The 14,838-nt window shown below is 48.8% G+C and overlaps 1 protein-coding gene across 1 annotated transcript; it reads left to right on the forward strand.

Annotated features, from left to right (window-relative positions):
• Positions 1 to 701: 701 nt before the first annotated feature.
• Positions 702 to 13,953, forward strand: FOXN4 (forkhead box N4). Its single transcript, XM_026036732.1, has 9 exons — positions 702 to 787; positions 9,714 to 9,877; positions 10,725 to 10,840; positions 10,938 to 11,051; positions 11,342 to 11,469; positions 11,885 to 11,981; positions 12,075 to 12,282; positions 12,810 to 13,184; positions 13,709 to 13,953. Exons 1-9 carry the CDS (start codon positions 702 to 704, stop codon positions 13,951 to 13,953), a joined length of 1,533 nt encoding a protein of 510 aa, XP_025892517.1.
• The last annotated feature ends 885 nt before the right edge of the window (positions 13,954 to 14,838 follow it).

The raw sequence follows: 14,838 nt of genomic DNA on the forward strand, positions 1-14,838 counted from the left end.
CGGGCGGCGGCGCGAACGGCCGCGCTCCCCTCGCCCTGCCCCGGGCCTGACCCTGCGGGCGGCGCCGCGCGCATGCTCGGGGCTGGACAGCTCCTGCGAGGGAAATTTAAAAACGGGCCGGAGCGGCGGCGCGCAGCCGAGCCCCGGCGGCACGGGCACGGGCACGGGCCCCGCCGAGCCCGCGAGCCGCCCCGCGCGGAGCCGCCGCCGCCATCGCCGCCTCACGGAGCCGCCGCGCTGCCCCCCCCCGCCCCGCTCCCCTCAGGGAGCTGCCGCCCGCCCGCCAGGTTTGTGAAGCGGCGGGAGCGGGCGGGAAGGTGGCGGCGCCCCGGGGGTTCCCTCCCTCCTTCCTTCTCTTCCTTCCCTCCTTCCCTCCCTCCCTTCCTTCCCTCCTTCTTTCCCGCCCGCGCTGAGGGAGCCGCCGCCGCCCGCGGGTGACACCTGCGCGGCCGCCGAGCGCCGCGGTCCCCGCGCGGCCCCGGCAGGGACGGGGGGACTGTTAATTCCCGACGGGATGCAGGGGACCATCCCGCAGCCCGGCGTTCGGTTACACCTTCCCCTAGCCCGCCATTCACTTTTCCACGTTTAGAATTTGTTCCCTTCCTATTGCTGAAATGCTGGATAGCTACTTCATATGAATCTCTCTCTTTCTCCTCCTCTCTCTTTTTTTCCCCCATTTTCCCCTTCTTTTGCAAAAGGAGATGATAGAAAGCAATATCCCATCCATGATGTCAGGAATCCTTAGGAGCGCAGGGCAAAACCACCACCCTCCACTGCAGGAGTACAGGTGAGGCCACAATCTGCTTTTACAAATTATAGCTTTTTGCCGCATCCTTGTAAACTCAAGCATGGAGAAATCCTCCTTTATCTATTTATTGTTTTTCCTCAGAGAAAGCTAACTACTTTTTTTCCCTCGACTCTAGCTGAGGCGTCTGGGCTGGTGATCGGTTACAATGAATTGCTTGTTTGCAAATACCCTTCTCTGAAGTGTTTTGATACCAAATTATGTTTGGTAAATATTGCCCCTAAGCCCTCGGTGGACCTGGTGCTCCCTCTCTGCTCTGCGAGCAGCAACAGAGAAGGCTAAACTCGTTAAATAACAATTACTTCACGTTTCACTTTCAGAGGATGTTTTGCATTGGTAGGAAGCAGTTGGGAACGTCTAAATCCTGCTCAGGAGGTAGCAGAGGATGCTCTCATTAAAACGAGCAATTGCTTAGCACTCCAAAGCGCTGGCATGTGTAAAAGCTCAGATATCAATGGGGCAAATCTAGATTTACTGACAGCCCCTGATAACTTTCCTATAGCAATACAGATTCCCGTAGCAATTTATCATCTAAAAGTATTGCTAGAGGGGAGGAGATGGCTGCGCGTGGGCACGGTGCGCCCGCTTAAGCTACGTTACACCTCGTCACATGATGCAAACTTCCATGAAATACATCGGAGCAGAACACGAGCCAGCTCCCGCAGCACAGCACAGGGCCTTTGGTTTAGATCTTGTTTATATTTTAAAATGAGGATGGGAGACTGTCACCTCCGTGCCAGCCCGAGGGCGCTTTCCTGTGTTTCTGTGGGCAAAAGTGGTCGGCTGCAGGTCGTCTTCTATCGGCCTCTCTCTGTTCAAAATGCAAGCGCTGCCCTGCAGCCTCTTACAGCTCAACAAGTGATTTGTTATACCCTCCGGAGCCTCTATGGAGACAGGTTTGTGGAACTCTGTTTTGCTGTTTACTGAAGCACTGTTTGCTCTAGGTGTTTTGTTGGCTCTGTAAATATTTGTAAAGAAACGATTCAGTATTTAATAGAGGGGGTATATGAGAGAGACTTCTGGGTACTTATATTTAAGTTGGTGTTGGTGCCCTGAAGAACACACAGCCTTAACAAAGGCCCTTGTTATGGAGGGAGCTCTTCTTAACTCATAGCTGCAGAAAATAAAACATTCTTTTTGAGAAAAATAGGATTTATCTTACTGTGAGCAAGAGTTTCTTCTTTTATTTTGAGGTCAACTGCTTCTAAAACTTCTTTTAATACTCCCCTAAGCATTTTTAACTTAGAGATCCCAGTTCTCTAAAGCTTTATCCCATTTGTGATTTTTTTTTCATGTAGCTTTAAAGTTAATTATTTGACCTCATTTAATAGTGGCAAATTCTGATAAAAATGCATAAAATCTGCATTGCACTATAAATGCAGAGCTGTATTTGTCCTACTTCATGAGAAAACACTTTGGATTATGTAAAAGAAAATCTTTTAGACTGAATGATTTTAAGAAAAGAATAGACCTGTCAAATTCTATCAGCTCTGTTTACTCTCCTGCTGTCACCACAGTCCAAGACTGGAACCCACAGTCCCGAGTTCTCCATGGGGGAGCATCAAGGCTCCACAAAATGGGGAATAGCCTCCAATTAGTGAGCGGGAGGCTGGGGCTGTGCTGAGAATACTCTTCTGTCTCACTTAGAGCCTTTCAATTGGGCACTTGGACTTAGAGGAGACCAGACTTTCCAGGGAGCGTACAGGAAGAAACATTCAAAAGAGACAGCGTGTGGGCATGTAAGCAGAGGAAAAAATCAATAAATACCCTGAATTTGTCCTGAAGTTTAAGCATAACGGTTAAAGCTTTGTGGCATATTTTGTTTTTCTTTTTGAAAAAAAAAAAAAAAAGAAAAGGGTAAAAAAGATGAGCGAGGCAAAACAAAGTTCCTCTTTTTCTTTTTTTTTTAGCAGATACTTAAACTCTTTTGTTCTAAAGTGGTTGTAGTAAATTTGACATAGCAGATAGCAATCCAATTCTTGTCACTACTCTGAAGTCCAGGGTAGGACAGAATAATGCTTTCAGACAACTATCTTTTCTGTGGATTCAGCTATGGGATATAAAATATTCTACCTAGGAGCGATTAAGGGCCATTCAATTTTCCCTGCTTCCTACATTCTACGGAGCTGTCACCATCTAGCTATCAATACAGAGTCATATTTCATATTAGCAGATGCTTTTCTCACTCTTCCAAAGAAAATACTGGTGCCTTTTGTATATTCGTAGCTGCAGTAGTGATCAATATTTCTAAAGTTTTTATGTTTCAGGGAATAAAGGCAAAGGGCCTTAACAGTCTGAGAAGCAAGAGAAGTAAAAGATTTGCTGTGATGTCTACAGGTACCGAGTCAGATCTAGTGTACAAGTCTTTAGCAAGACTTCTCCTCTTACAGATGAGAAGTAAATAAGAAATATTACCTTACCTTTGCCCTGGAAAAGGTGGGCCTGGACTTGGCTTGCAATAAAACTGAAGGAAATTTGGATTCTTTCCCAAAGAAATTTTAATATTGTCATCTTCAAAACTGTCCTAAAAAATGTTGGCTTTGAAATACAGCAGTATGTGTTTTTCTCAGTCACTGTCCCATTTTCAACTATAAATAGTCATGTGTGATTTACTACATATTATAAATCATGACAAGAAAACCAGGCTTTTAGGGAGGGAACAAAAAGTAACTTGCTAAGGACTACTCTGCATACATGGAAATCCAGATTTAAAGAATCAGTACAAAACCCTGCCTTTCAATACGGTCTCTATCTACTTCTTTTAAAGAAGTAACTAAAATGAATATTTCCAGCTGAAGAAATGACATTACTCTTTATTGTGATGCAGAGTTAAGACATAGATCAACTAGACAAAATAACTGCATGTTTTGCAGTTCAGTGTTTTGTATAAAGACTTTTTGCTTCTTTTACTGTATTGTAACTTTTTACTATTATATACAAAGTTGTTAGGAGGTTTATGTAGTGTTTGGAAGGCCTTGCTGTGCATTTTCTAGTCACGTCATGTTAGTCATGCCATGCATTTTTAGTCCTAGCCTAGACTAAAAATAGACATCATTGTAGTTGACCGAGTAACAACTCGATCATAAATCATTCAACATATTAGTTGATTTTGTCTGTCCCTCTCATTTTAAGTTGCCCTGTAGTTCTTAAATAGCTCTTTATTAGTTCATTAGATTTTCTGATTGAATTTCTTCCATGATAATTCCTGTCCTAAGCAGTTATGATTCTGCTTTCTTTAAGCACTGATTCAGCCGTTACCCACATTTGGCAGTAAATGCCTGAAAATGTGTAACATTTGGTCCTGTATATAGTTTAGCCATGTATATAATTCCCTTCAAACCCACAGCCACTGCATTCCACACATTCTAGACAGGACTGCATTAAAGTGATGGAAAAAGGTGGAAAGTTTTTGCTTTTTACAGCCTAGAGCACATTTTAGCTCTCCTAAGTTGTAGTCTCATGTCTAGTTTTGAACTTGGGCTTCTGAGGAACAAGCTACAGCCAAGTACCTTGGACAGGCAGCGCTGGGGATACGCGGAGCCTGGGAGTTTGCACGAAGCAAACCAGTGCAGACAAAAGGTTACAAATGCATAACTAACAAAACGGTAATTGTTCCTGAAGAAAATGTCAGTGTCCATTCCCTTGACACCATGTGTGTCTGACAGGGAGTGAGATAATGACCCGACGTGTCGGAGGAATTTCATTGCACTAGTTGCTTCATTCTTTCAAAAAAATGTGAGAAACCTCCTAGGAATCAGTCAAACTCGGGCCACTATGGATTGATTTAAGTGGATTAGCTCAACTGTTTCCTATGCGGCTCCTGAAATGTGCTAATCAGTATTAATAAAATATTGTGGCCCTTGCTCCTCAAATTGTCTTGCAGTTGGTGACAGCTCTAGAAATGTGCTTTGCATCGGATGCTGTCTTGTGACCTTCTAAGGTGATTTTGTTTCCAGGGAAATCAGGGGTGAGTTTGTAGATTACCTCCTAAAAGGAGCCCGATCTCCGCTTCAAAACAAGAAAGCAGGAAAGGAATTTGGACTTTTTCAGCATTCCTGTGAGCAGACAGATGTTTGTGGCATAGTGTTCTTGATTTACCACAAAAAAAGTCTCATGTGTGAACACATGTGAAAATGTTGCATGACTTTAGCAGCAGCTAATGCAAGGGACACGGGTGCTCACCATAGTGCCAAAGGGTAGTATGTTTTACCTAGCTTTAATGCTGGCATAAGCAATCGCATAAGAGCCTAGGCATATGATCCTTGTACTAATAAGTAGCAATTGAGACTATATTAAAGGAAAGGAGGTAGACAAATTTAATCTCTTTTACAGAAAACAGTCATATAGTACCAGATGCTTCAGCACACTTTGGCATCGAGATATTTATTTTGACATAAGTCAAAGTCTGTGCTGGCTTCGCCGAGAACTTCCTCTGAGGCTTAAGCAAATCACTGAAGCAAAGCACTTGTAAGCTGGTTTCTCCTCATCCCATACCAAAATGCTGCAATGAAGTGTGCTGAAATGCAGAGCTGGCAAGTATAAAAGTCTCCAGGATCACACCTGCAGCCTGGTTTGTTACAGCCTAAGTGCCTTTGCAGCAAGTTTGGGAGAAACGTCTTCTCATCCGAGCCATGGTGTTAGAAATCACTTGTGCTTGTTCTAAGGATGTTGCGTAATCACAAACTGAAGAGAATGTTGATTTGTAACCTTAAGATGAAGTCGTCACAGGGCTCCTCCTCTTTGTCACTCGCACTGGGTAAGCCACTGCAAACAGCTAATTAGAAATCTGCATCCCTGGCTGGCCTCTCTATTGAATGGCTGTATTGCTGGCTCACGGACTCAAGCGTCAGTGCTGGCAATCGTAACAAAACCAGCCCCTTAAGTGAGGGACAACTCAACAGTCAATGTCCACTAAGCCAAATGCGACCAAGGTGGTTCTGCCTGACTTTGTTTAGCACCAGCTATGACTTAGAACAAGACTTTGTTTAGGACAAGGTGCCACCATGCAGGAAGGAGCCCTGCGACGAGGTGCAGCTAATGCAGGAGTCCAACCTCTCCGTGGCTGCAGCATAAGGAGCTCCGCAAAGGGGACGTCTTCGCATTTTTGCTGGTTCTGAAAGTGTAGCCTTTGACTGTGTGGGCTAGCTGATGGCCAGGATCTATGTCGCTGATTAGGTAAAGATTTAGGGCAGTGCATGATAGAGTAGATCGCAGTGACTAGCGCTATCATTGAGCATTTCTCTATCGCTTGCATTAGATCTCCACGCACTTCTCAGAGGAGGCACCTTCTGATAATGTGGATGAGAACCTCAATGGCAGGATTCTTGCTAGTGCATTTGCCTTTCTAGCACAGAAACCGGTACTGTTTTCCATAGAGGTTTGAAAGGACAGGGGTAAAAACAAGGTTGTGGGTTTTAACCACACCTTTAAAAAATTAAGTGCACGTTTCCTACATGTTTGGTAGCCTTTTATGCATAGGCGCTTGGCAGTTCAGCATACGCGCCAGGCAGCCCTGGGGAACGTGCAGCTGGGGACATTTTCAGTAGTGTGCATTAATTATAGCGTATCACTATTTATCTCATTTACATGCATTGAAAGGAAAGGGCTGCTTTTACCACAGTGCCCCATTGTGCCCGGGGCTGCGCACACCCCGAGGACCACGGGGGCTCTGACTCCCAATGTTTACCCTCTGACGGGAGGGGATGGTGGAGGCAACAGAAGCACAACGCATAATGTTACTGTACGTGTCTATACGTTTGCATTTGCCTTGGCACGGGCAGTTTTCGGGTCAGAAAGATCAAACCTGTGAGATTAAACCGCAGGTGCTACCGGGCATGGCTCTCTCTGCAGGTCAGACGAGCATTTTTTGGTAACGTGGGATGCACATGGAGCCTGAGCCTGCAGGAGCAGCTGCTTTCAGGCTCTGATGTACCCGGGCATTAAAACACCGCAGCCAGGCAGCTATGGACATACCCTAAGCAATATCTCGTTCTTTAAGCCTAATGAAATTAATGTGTTGCTTTGGAAGACAACCTGAAGAATAATCCTTTAACGTGAGATATTCATTTTACCTGATTAAATAAACTTTTTTTCCCCCTCCCATTATCAAGGGGAAAAAAAAAAGTCTAAACGGGCAGTTTAGCAGATTTTCTGCTGCTGCATCTTCCTATCTGTTTACCACGGCACCTAACGACGACTGCCCCAAGGTAAGGGCACAGCCACCCCCTCGCCGCCCATCAGATGCTGCCTGCGTGGAAGGGAGGTGCGCGGGCCGTGCCGCAAGGATGCCAATGGGGACGCGCTCGCCGCAAGCAGGAGGAGGGCAGGTAGATCCCGCCGGCTCCTCCGTGCGCCGGGAACGCCGCCGGCATTCCTCGGAACACCTCTTGGAGACCGTGCTTTGGGTGGCCGCGAGGCCAGCGGCACCCGGGGGTCCCCAGGGCCGCGCTGCCCCGCGCGGGGCTGACCCCGCTGCCCCCGACCCTGTCACTTGTCACCGGAGCCGCCTGTGCCGAGCGCTGCCGGGGCCGGGGTGCCAGATGGCCGGGGTGCGCCTGTTGTGCGGCGCCTGTCATGCAGCCAGATTAATGGGAAGTTTGTAAAAAAAAAAAAAAAAAAAATAAAAAAATCAAAAAAAAAAAAAAAGTAAAAAAAAAAAAAAAAAAAAGTTTGTAAAAAAAAAAAAAAAAAAAAAAGGGAGAAGGGGGGGAAACAATTAAGCAGGAATCCCAAAAACAAAGCGGGCCACGTGCCGCCGGGCAACAGTCGCTGGCGCCACAAAGGGTTATCGGCTTACAATGAATGGGGCCAACTGTTGCAAACGACATGAGCCTGCCCAGTTTTCAAACCATTTAATGCTCCTGTTTACTTCCAACCCAGCCAATCTGCGGGCCGCCACAGCGGTCACCTGATGCTCTTTTTATGTATTTAAGTCCCCAGCCTCACCAAATAACTGAGCACTGGTAACCATGGCAATACTAATTATTGCACTATAACTACAGTAGGAGCAAGGGGTAGGCTGAGAGAGAGACTTGGGGATCTTTTTGGCCAGGATTTGAGTTGTTGGCTCCTACTCCTTTTTTTTTTTTTTTTTCCTTTTAAGAATCTTCATATAAAAAAGCAAGTCTCATTCTGCTTCAAAGAGCTCCCAGATAACAGTTTCAGGAACTGTGAGAGGTGTTTCTGGAAGTCCCGAACAGAGGAGCTGCACGTTGCTGGTCAGCCAAGCTGGCACTTTCGCTTGCTCTCTTGAGCTGTTTTGGGCTCATGCAAGGCAGAAAAGAAGCTTCAGCAAGAGACCACATCTGTTTAATGCTTCTACACTGTCATCTGGCCATGAGCTCATGTTAGCCCCACGCAGCTGCCTTTAACGCATCCACGAGAGCTCTTTAAGTCTTTGCTTTACAAGCAGAATCAACAACACCCAACTGAACTGAGAGAGAAAGACATTTTTCCGGACCTCAATCCCTTTGGGTTTACCCTGACTATCCAGTGATAACTTCCAATTAGTGCTTTACTCCACCAGACTTTCTAATACTGTTTAATGTGAACTGTTTAACATGAGAAGAGTTGAGCCCTTCACTTGTGATAAATCTTTCTTTGACTTTAACTGGAGTTTTGAAAACACAGGAGCGTATGAGTAATGCAAATATACTTCAGTGTTTCAGTTTTGTGTCACACACTCTATCAGAAGGAAAACAAAGCCAGATGGATGGAGCAGCAGAACATGTCAAGGCAGAGCTGGAAACCAAACCAAGTCTGTCGTAGCTGTGCCTTGGCTCTGCCAGCTACAGCCAGCCTGGGTGGTGTGTATTCACTCACTAGCTCTTCGGTCTAATTATTTACTAGGTCAAAGACTGGCTGAAACGCAGGGTTCCCCATGCTGCCTGAATCCTAGTTATTTATCCATAATTTCCTATATCTGAATGGGAGAAGCCGATGGTTCATTCTGCAAAGTCTTGCTTCTGCAGCAAAGCTCTTCTCTCTACCCCAGTGGGATAAGAGGCTGGGAAGGTTTCTCTCCAAAAGCAGCAGCTCCCGTTGGCTCTTGAGGATCTGGGCACAGAAATGTCTCCCAAGGGTGCCTGCTTGATCACCAGGCTAATGCAAAGCAGTACTGTCAAAAACCAGAGAGCTGCTTCCACACGGAGGCGAAACAAGTGGAAATCTGTGACAAATGCGAAAATAATGACTCAGCTGCATTTATTTCTAGGCAGTTTCTCTTCCAGGTTTTCATCCTTCTTCCCTTACGATGCAGCACAAGAAGTTTTCTTTAGATTTTTTTTTTAGGCTTGTGGAACTGGTTACATTAGTCTCAAGTTCCACGTGCAGCGTGTTTCTATGTCACCTTAACAACTCCATCAAATCTGCCCTGTGCTATCCGCTTGCTAACAGACAAAGAACCTTTTAGATTCTTCTACTTGTTTTTTTCCATTTGGTTTTCAATTTCTCCAATGATTTTGACTTAAGTGGAACTAGTGCCTTAATTCTCCTCCTCCCTGTGTTAAACAATGGAAAAAGTGCATAGAAAACACTCGGAATTTGGTGTCTACAGCTCAGTCCTGAGCTGACATAGGTCCCTGCTGAGGAATCTTGTGCATCGTGTACCACTCAGCACACAGTTGGCTTAGTTAGGACAGACCTGTGCAGAACAGACTCCTGAACTGGTCCTGGTTCAAAGCAGAAGCGCTTCAATGTGTCTTAAGTAAAATCTTTCAAGCGGTGCAGAGGAAATCAGGATCAAAACGTGACTGATTCCTAGCTAGGTGTGAAACACAGGGTACCCTGGGGATCCCCAAGGCTGATGCTGCTTTCCTGCTGGTGCGTCAGCACCCCAGGCACCCTGCTTCCCGTGGGGCCACCCGAGCAGCATCTCTGCTCTTCGCTAACCTTCCGCACTCTGTTCCAGACTCGTGGCCTCCGACCCGTCCCAGCTGAGTGAAGATGACCTCCCCAGCGACTTGCAGTCCTTGTCCTGGCTGACGTCCGTCGATGCTCCCCGGCTGCCGCCCGTGGCCGTGGGCAGGATGGATTTCGGCCTCGGCGCCCCCAATGCGATGCTGCAACACACAGGTAACCTGGCAGGGCGTCAAAGGTGCTGCTGGAATGGCACAACCTCCTGCCCCCTTTCCTTTCCTCCACACGCATTAGCTTCCCCATTTGCAGATTCATTTTAAGTACATCATATTTCACTTCCTGCCAGAGGACCCAGAGCCTGCTGCCCTCTGATAAGGACATCATTAGTATACTTTAACTTCAAGAGGCAACAAGTCCTAGCAGGCACTGCACAGATCCTAGGATCTGATTGACTTTTTTCTCACCTCGGTTGCTGTTGCCTTCTATGAGCTTGGGCCAAGATATTTAAGACTTGCATTTCAGAGGTTTTCAACAGCTTTGGAATTAGGTAATTAATCTTTCTTGTTTGTTTCAACATTGATAAAGCTAAGAATATCTCATTTACCCCATACCTGTGTGCTTCATAGAGGCTTGCAGCCTATGTTCATTGAAAGCCTTTCTTTTGTTTGGGAACGTCCTTTTGCTCCCTAGTTCCCTACAGCATTTGGCTGAGAGAGCTCCGTGTATCCCCTTGCTTTACCACAGAAATCCTTCTAGAGCACAGCTCGTGTTGAATATAGAGTATTTTGCTTTTGTAAGACACTATGGGTGTGACACTGCTGCTGACTGTTAAGCAGCTGCCATCTTTCTCCCTCTGCCTAAGAAGTTTTAGAAGCAGCTGATGTCATCTTCACAATCTGTGAAATACTCAGGGCTCTTTCGGATGGAAAGCTCTATAGGGGTGTGACTATCCACTCCAGAGCTTAGCTCTCTTCAATGGCATCCATTAAAAATGAATATCAGCCTACTTTTCTGAAGTGCATTTTCATGTGAGCATTCACTGGATTCCCTTTTTCCAAAACAGGTCCCGTGGTGAGCAACATGCACTCGACAGCAGCATCTGCAGCGATGATCCACGTCCAGGCCAGCCTGCCACAGGGAATGCTGGGGCTGAATCCTATTTCCACACATGGAGCAAATGTAAGAGCAGGCCCTGGTGGCTCCTTATTGCAATACTTCTTAGGAAAAGATGCCGGTATTTTTGGGACTGACAGATCTTTTATCTCTATCCCAGCAGATGAGCCAGTACGCTGTAGGTGTGCAGCCCTCTCCAAGTCTGCAAACGCAGCAACAGCTCTTCCCTCCTCCTCATTCACAGCAGGTGTTTGCCATAGCACAGAGCTCACCACAGGTACTGTTACTTGCTTGCGGTCTGTCTTAACAGGAGTCTCCTTCTCTGGAGGTCTTCCAAACCCTCCTGGATGCCACCCTGCGCCACATGCTCTGGGAGTCCCTGCTGGAGCAGGGGGCTGGACTAGATGCTCTCTAGAGGTCCCTGCCAACCTCAACCATTCTGTGATTCTGTGACTAACATACTGCAAAAATCATGTCCAGAACTCTCGTAAGAGAAGAATCCCCCTAAACCTGCATACCCAGATGCCCTCTGTATCTGACACTGTCCTTCTCTCCTCCTGCGCGCAGTGCAACCCTGCAGCGATCTACAACGCGCCCTACGGCACCCAGCCGCACTACTCACAGCCCCGCCTGGCCCCTCACTCTGCCCAGGAGCTGCACCCCAAGCACTACCCCAAGCCCATCTATTCCTACAGGTGAGTAGAGAACAGGCAGCGTGTTGCCCAGCCTGAGCTGGAGTGATTTTAAAGGCTGCAGGTCTGGTACTACATGAGCATTCAGTTCCTGTGGAGGGGAACGAAACCCCATCCTTCACACGAGCTCTGTGGAAGCTGCAACTAGGGGGTGAGCAGAATGAACAAAGTGGTCCCTGGACACTGGAACAGAGGCAGAGAGCAAGCACCCAAAAATGTAAAATCTACAGGATCACAGGGCAGCCTCTGAACACTCGCGAGCTGATTAAGGTTTCCTGGGGTTAACCAAGCACCGCACCCAGGATCACCCAGGGGTTCACATCCTAACGGAGATGGGCACAAGGTTGCTGGGCCAGCAAAGACCGGTGGCTAAGCGTGCACCAGCTCTTGGGATTTCCTGGGCTTCTCTCTCTTGCAGTTGTTTGATTGCAATGGCACTGAAGAACAGCAAAACAGGCAGCCTGCCCGTGAGTGAGATCTACAGCTTCATGAAGGAGCACTTTCCCTACTTCAAGGTATAGTGCACCCCAAATGCGGAAGCAGAACAGCACAAATACTTGGGGTTCACACTTTGTGCCTCTTGCACTAACTCCCTCTGTGCCCTTCAGACAGCACCCGATGGCTGGAAGAACTCAGTGCGCCACAACCTGTCCCTGAACAAGTGTTTTGAGAAGGTGGAGAACAAGCTGAGTGGCACCTCCCGCAAAGGGTGCCTGTGGGCCCTCAACCCTGCCAAGATCGACAAGATGGAAGAGGAGATGCAGAAGTGGAAGCGAAAGGACATAGCTGCTATTCACAGAAGCATGGCCAACCCAGGTAGGGCTCCTGCTGTGCTCAGCTTCTTGGGGTATGGGAGGTAAGGAGAAAAGAAAACGCTTTCAGGAGCTCGATATTGACAATATCAATGGGGGTTTTTGCTGCAAAACCTGCAATGTAGTCCAAGTTAAAAGTTCTCCTTTACTTTGACACTAGCCTCATGGAAACTGTCTGAAAGTTCTTGTTCAAATCTTATTTAAGATACAGACTAGTTTGGAGTATCCTGTCCTGCAGGTTACCTGGAGAGGCCGCGTTAGTTCAGCAAACGTCACTGGTAGCGGCCTGGTGGCTCCTGTGATGGTTTCTTTTGTTAGGGATAACCACAGAGGTTGACTGGTGCTAGGGGCAAGGAAATAGATGGCGTTTCTTTGCTCACTTACCATTCAAGCCTGTCTTCTGCACCGCTGCCCAGGCAGTGAAAGACACTTCCAGTGTAGAGCATCACGGGTGGCTGCGCGCGCTGCTGAAACGCTCGAACAAACGGGTTAAACTCTTTCTCTTTTCCGCCTCGGGTGCTGCTGGCGCAGAGGAGCTGGACAAGCTGATCACGGACCGGCCGCAGAGCTGCCGCCGGGCCGACAAGCAGCCGGAGCCGGAGGCGTCTCCGCTGCGGCGCGTGGCCGGCGCCCGCGTGGCCGTGTCCCAGCTGCAGCCGCCCACCATGACGCTGTCGCTGCAGTCGCTGCCGCTGCACCGCGCGCTGCAGCCGCAGGCCCGCATGGCCCCGGACTCGCCGGCTCCAGCCCAAACGCCGCCTCTGCACACGCTGCCCGACATGAGCCGCAGCCCTGGGCCCCAGCACCCGCTGGGCCGCGCGCCCCCCGACTTCCTGAGCGTGCCAGCGGACATGAGCACCGAGGTGGACGCCCTCGACCCAAGCATCATGGATTTCGCTCTGCAAGGTAGGCGGGAAGGAGGCTGCGGTAGGAACACCGAGCACAACACGCACTCGACCAGGCAGCCAGGGACCCGAGCAGGGCGCGCGGGCCTGGGGCCGAGCTACGGGCTCGTGCTGGGCGCTGCCCTCGCAGCAGGGCTCCCCTGGCTGCCTCCACGCGCTTCTGCGGGAGCAGGGAAAGCCCTCGTGGGCTGGGCACAGGCTGGGCCACCCCGGGAGCTGCATGTGGGACCCTGCACCCCTCTCTGTCCCGGGAACCAAGCTCCCCCTTTGCAAAAGCCTAGCGTGGGGCTTGCAGAGCCAGGGCGAGGGGCCTGCCTAGCAGAGCTGGGGCAGGGGAAGGCAGACGGAAAAGGTCCTGGCTCCTGCTGGAAGTGCCTCGGGGACGGGGCCTCTTGTGCTTTTGCCCTCCAAAAGGTACCGTCCCCAGGCAGCACTTCCTCAGCAGCAGGTAGAGCCTTTCTGCAGCGGAGCGAGCCCCGAGCGCGGCTGGGGCTGCTGCCGCGAACGGACCTTGATCTTTTAAAGGTAACATCTGGGAGGAAATGAAAGACGACAGCTTCAGCCTGGACGCGCTGGGCGCCTTCAGCAACTCCCCGCTCCACTTCCCAGACTGCGAGCTGGGCGGCGGCGGCCTCGCGGGCGGCTCCGGCGACCGGCCCTGCTCGGACCTGCAGGTCACGGGGCTCTACACCACGTACGCGGCCCTGGACAACGTCGCCGCCGCGCCGTACATGAGCACGCAGGGCTCCAAAGCCATCGCGCTGCTCTAAGCTCTGCGCCGCTCCCGGGATCTCAAGCTCGGGGCCAGGTTCTCCTGCCCCTTCAAACCCGAAGGTGAACGCAATAAAACAGCTCCTCCTGCAGACGCGTGCAGAGTGTTGGCTATTTACGGGGCACAGCACGTGATGCCAAAATAAAACGCAGCCAGTAGCATCCCCTTCACCCCAGCACGAGCAAGGAAGGGACACGGACAGTTGTCCTCCAGGACTGGTGAGCTTGTAAGGAGCACATGGAAGGCAGCAGTAGGATGTTCTAGAATGTGACTAGTCCCATTAAAGCGACCACATTAAATGACACCGCTCTGGAGCACCCGGCCCCAGCCCTCGCCTGCTCCCAACGTCTCCTTAAATCACCTAATAACTAGTGCCACCGACCAAACGCAGGCAGTGGCTGCGGCTACCTGCAACGCTTAGTTGTGTCAGAACAACTTTTAACTTATTGTCATGAGGTAGGAAAAAAGGAGGGGGAAAAAACATTAAATGGAAAATCAAATCTCCAGCACAGGAGAGCTGCTAGAGCTGGGTTTAAGAGCAGAGCCGGCCCCACGGGGTAAGTGGGACCGCTGAATTAGTGAACTGATTGCTGGCTAGATGGTGTAGGAGTTAGGCCTGTCTAGGGTTAAAGAACTAGAGCTGTTTATAGTCCTGTGGATTGTGCTTCTGTCTATTCTTGTTCTAGGCAGTATTACTATTTGTAAATTTATTTATATTTATTGTTACGAAGAGAATTATGTAAACTGAGCACTGTTCAATATTTTTAAATGCTGCAGTAACCTGGTTTACATCAACTAAATTATTCATAATCAAAAATGCAATGTTTTAATTACTTGTGTTACGCTACTTTTCTTTTAAACGAGCACTTTTGATACTGTGAAA

This window comes from Nothoprocta perdicaria, unplaced genomic scaffold, assembly GCF_003342845.1.
Source record: "Nothoprocta perdicaria isolate Ctin4 unplaced genomic scaffold, notPer1 scaffold_185, whole genome shotgun sequence".
NCBI lineage: Eukaryota > Metazoa > Chordata > Aves > Tinamiformes > Tinamidae > Nothoprocta > Nothoprocta perdicaria.

Coding starts and splice junctions, on each gene's coding strand:
- FOXN4 (XM_026036732.1), top strand. CDS start 702: ATGATAGAAAGCAATATCCCATCCATGATGTCAGGAATCCTTAGGAGC. Junction 788..9,713: donor CCTCCACTGCAGGAGTACAG/GTGAGGCCACAA, acceptor ACTCTGTTCCAG/ACTCGTGGCCTCCGACCCGT. Junction 9,878..10,724: donor TGCGATGCTGCAACACACAG/GTAACCTGGCAG, acceptor TTTCCAAAACAG/GTCCCGTGGTGAGCAACATG.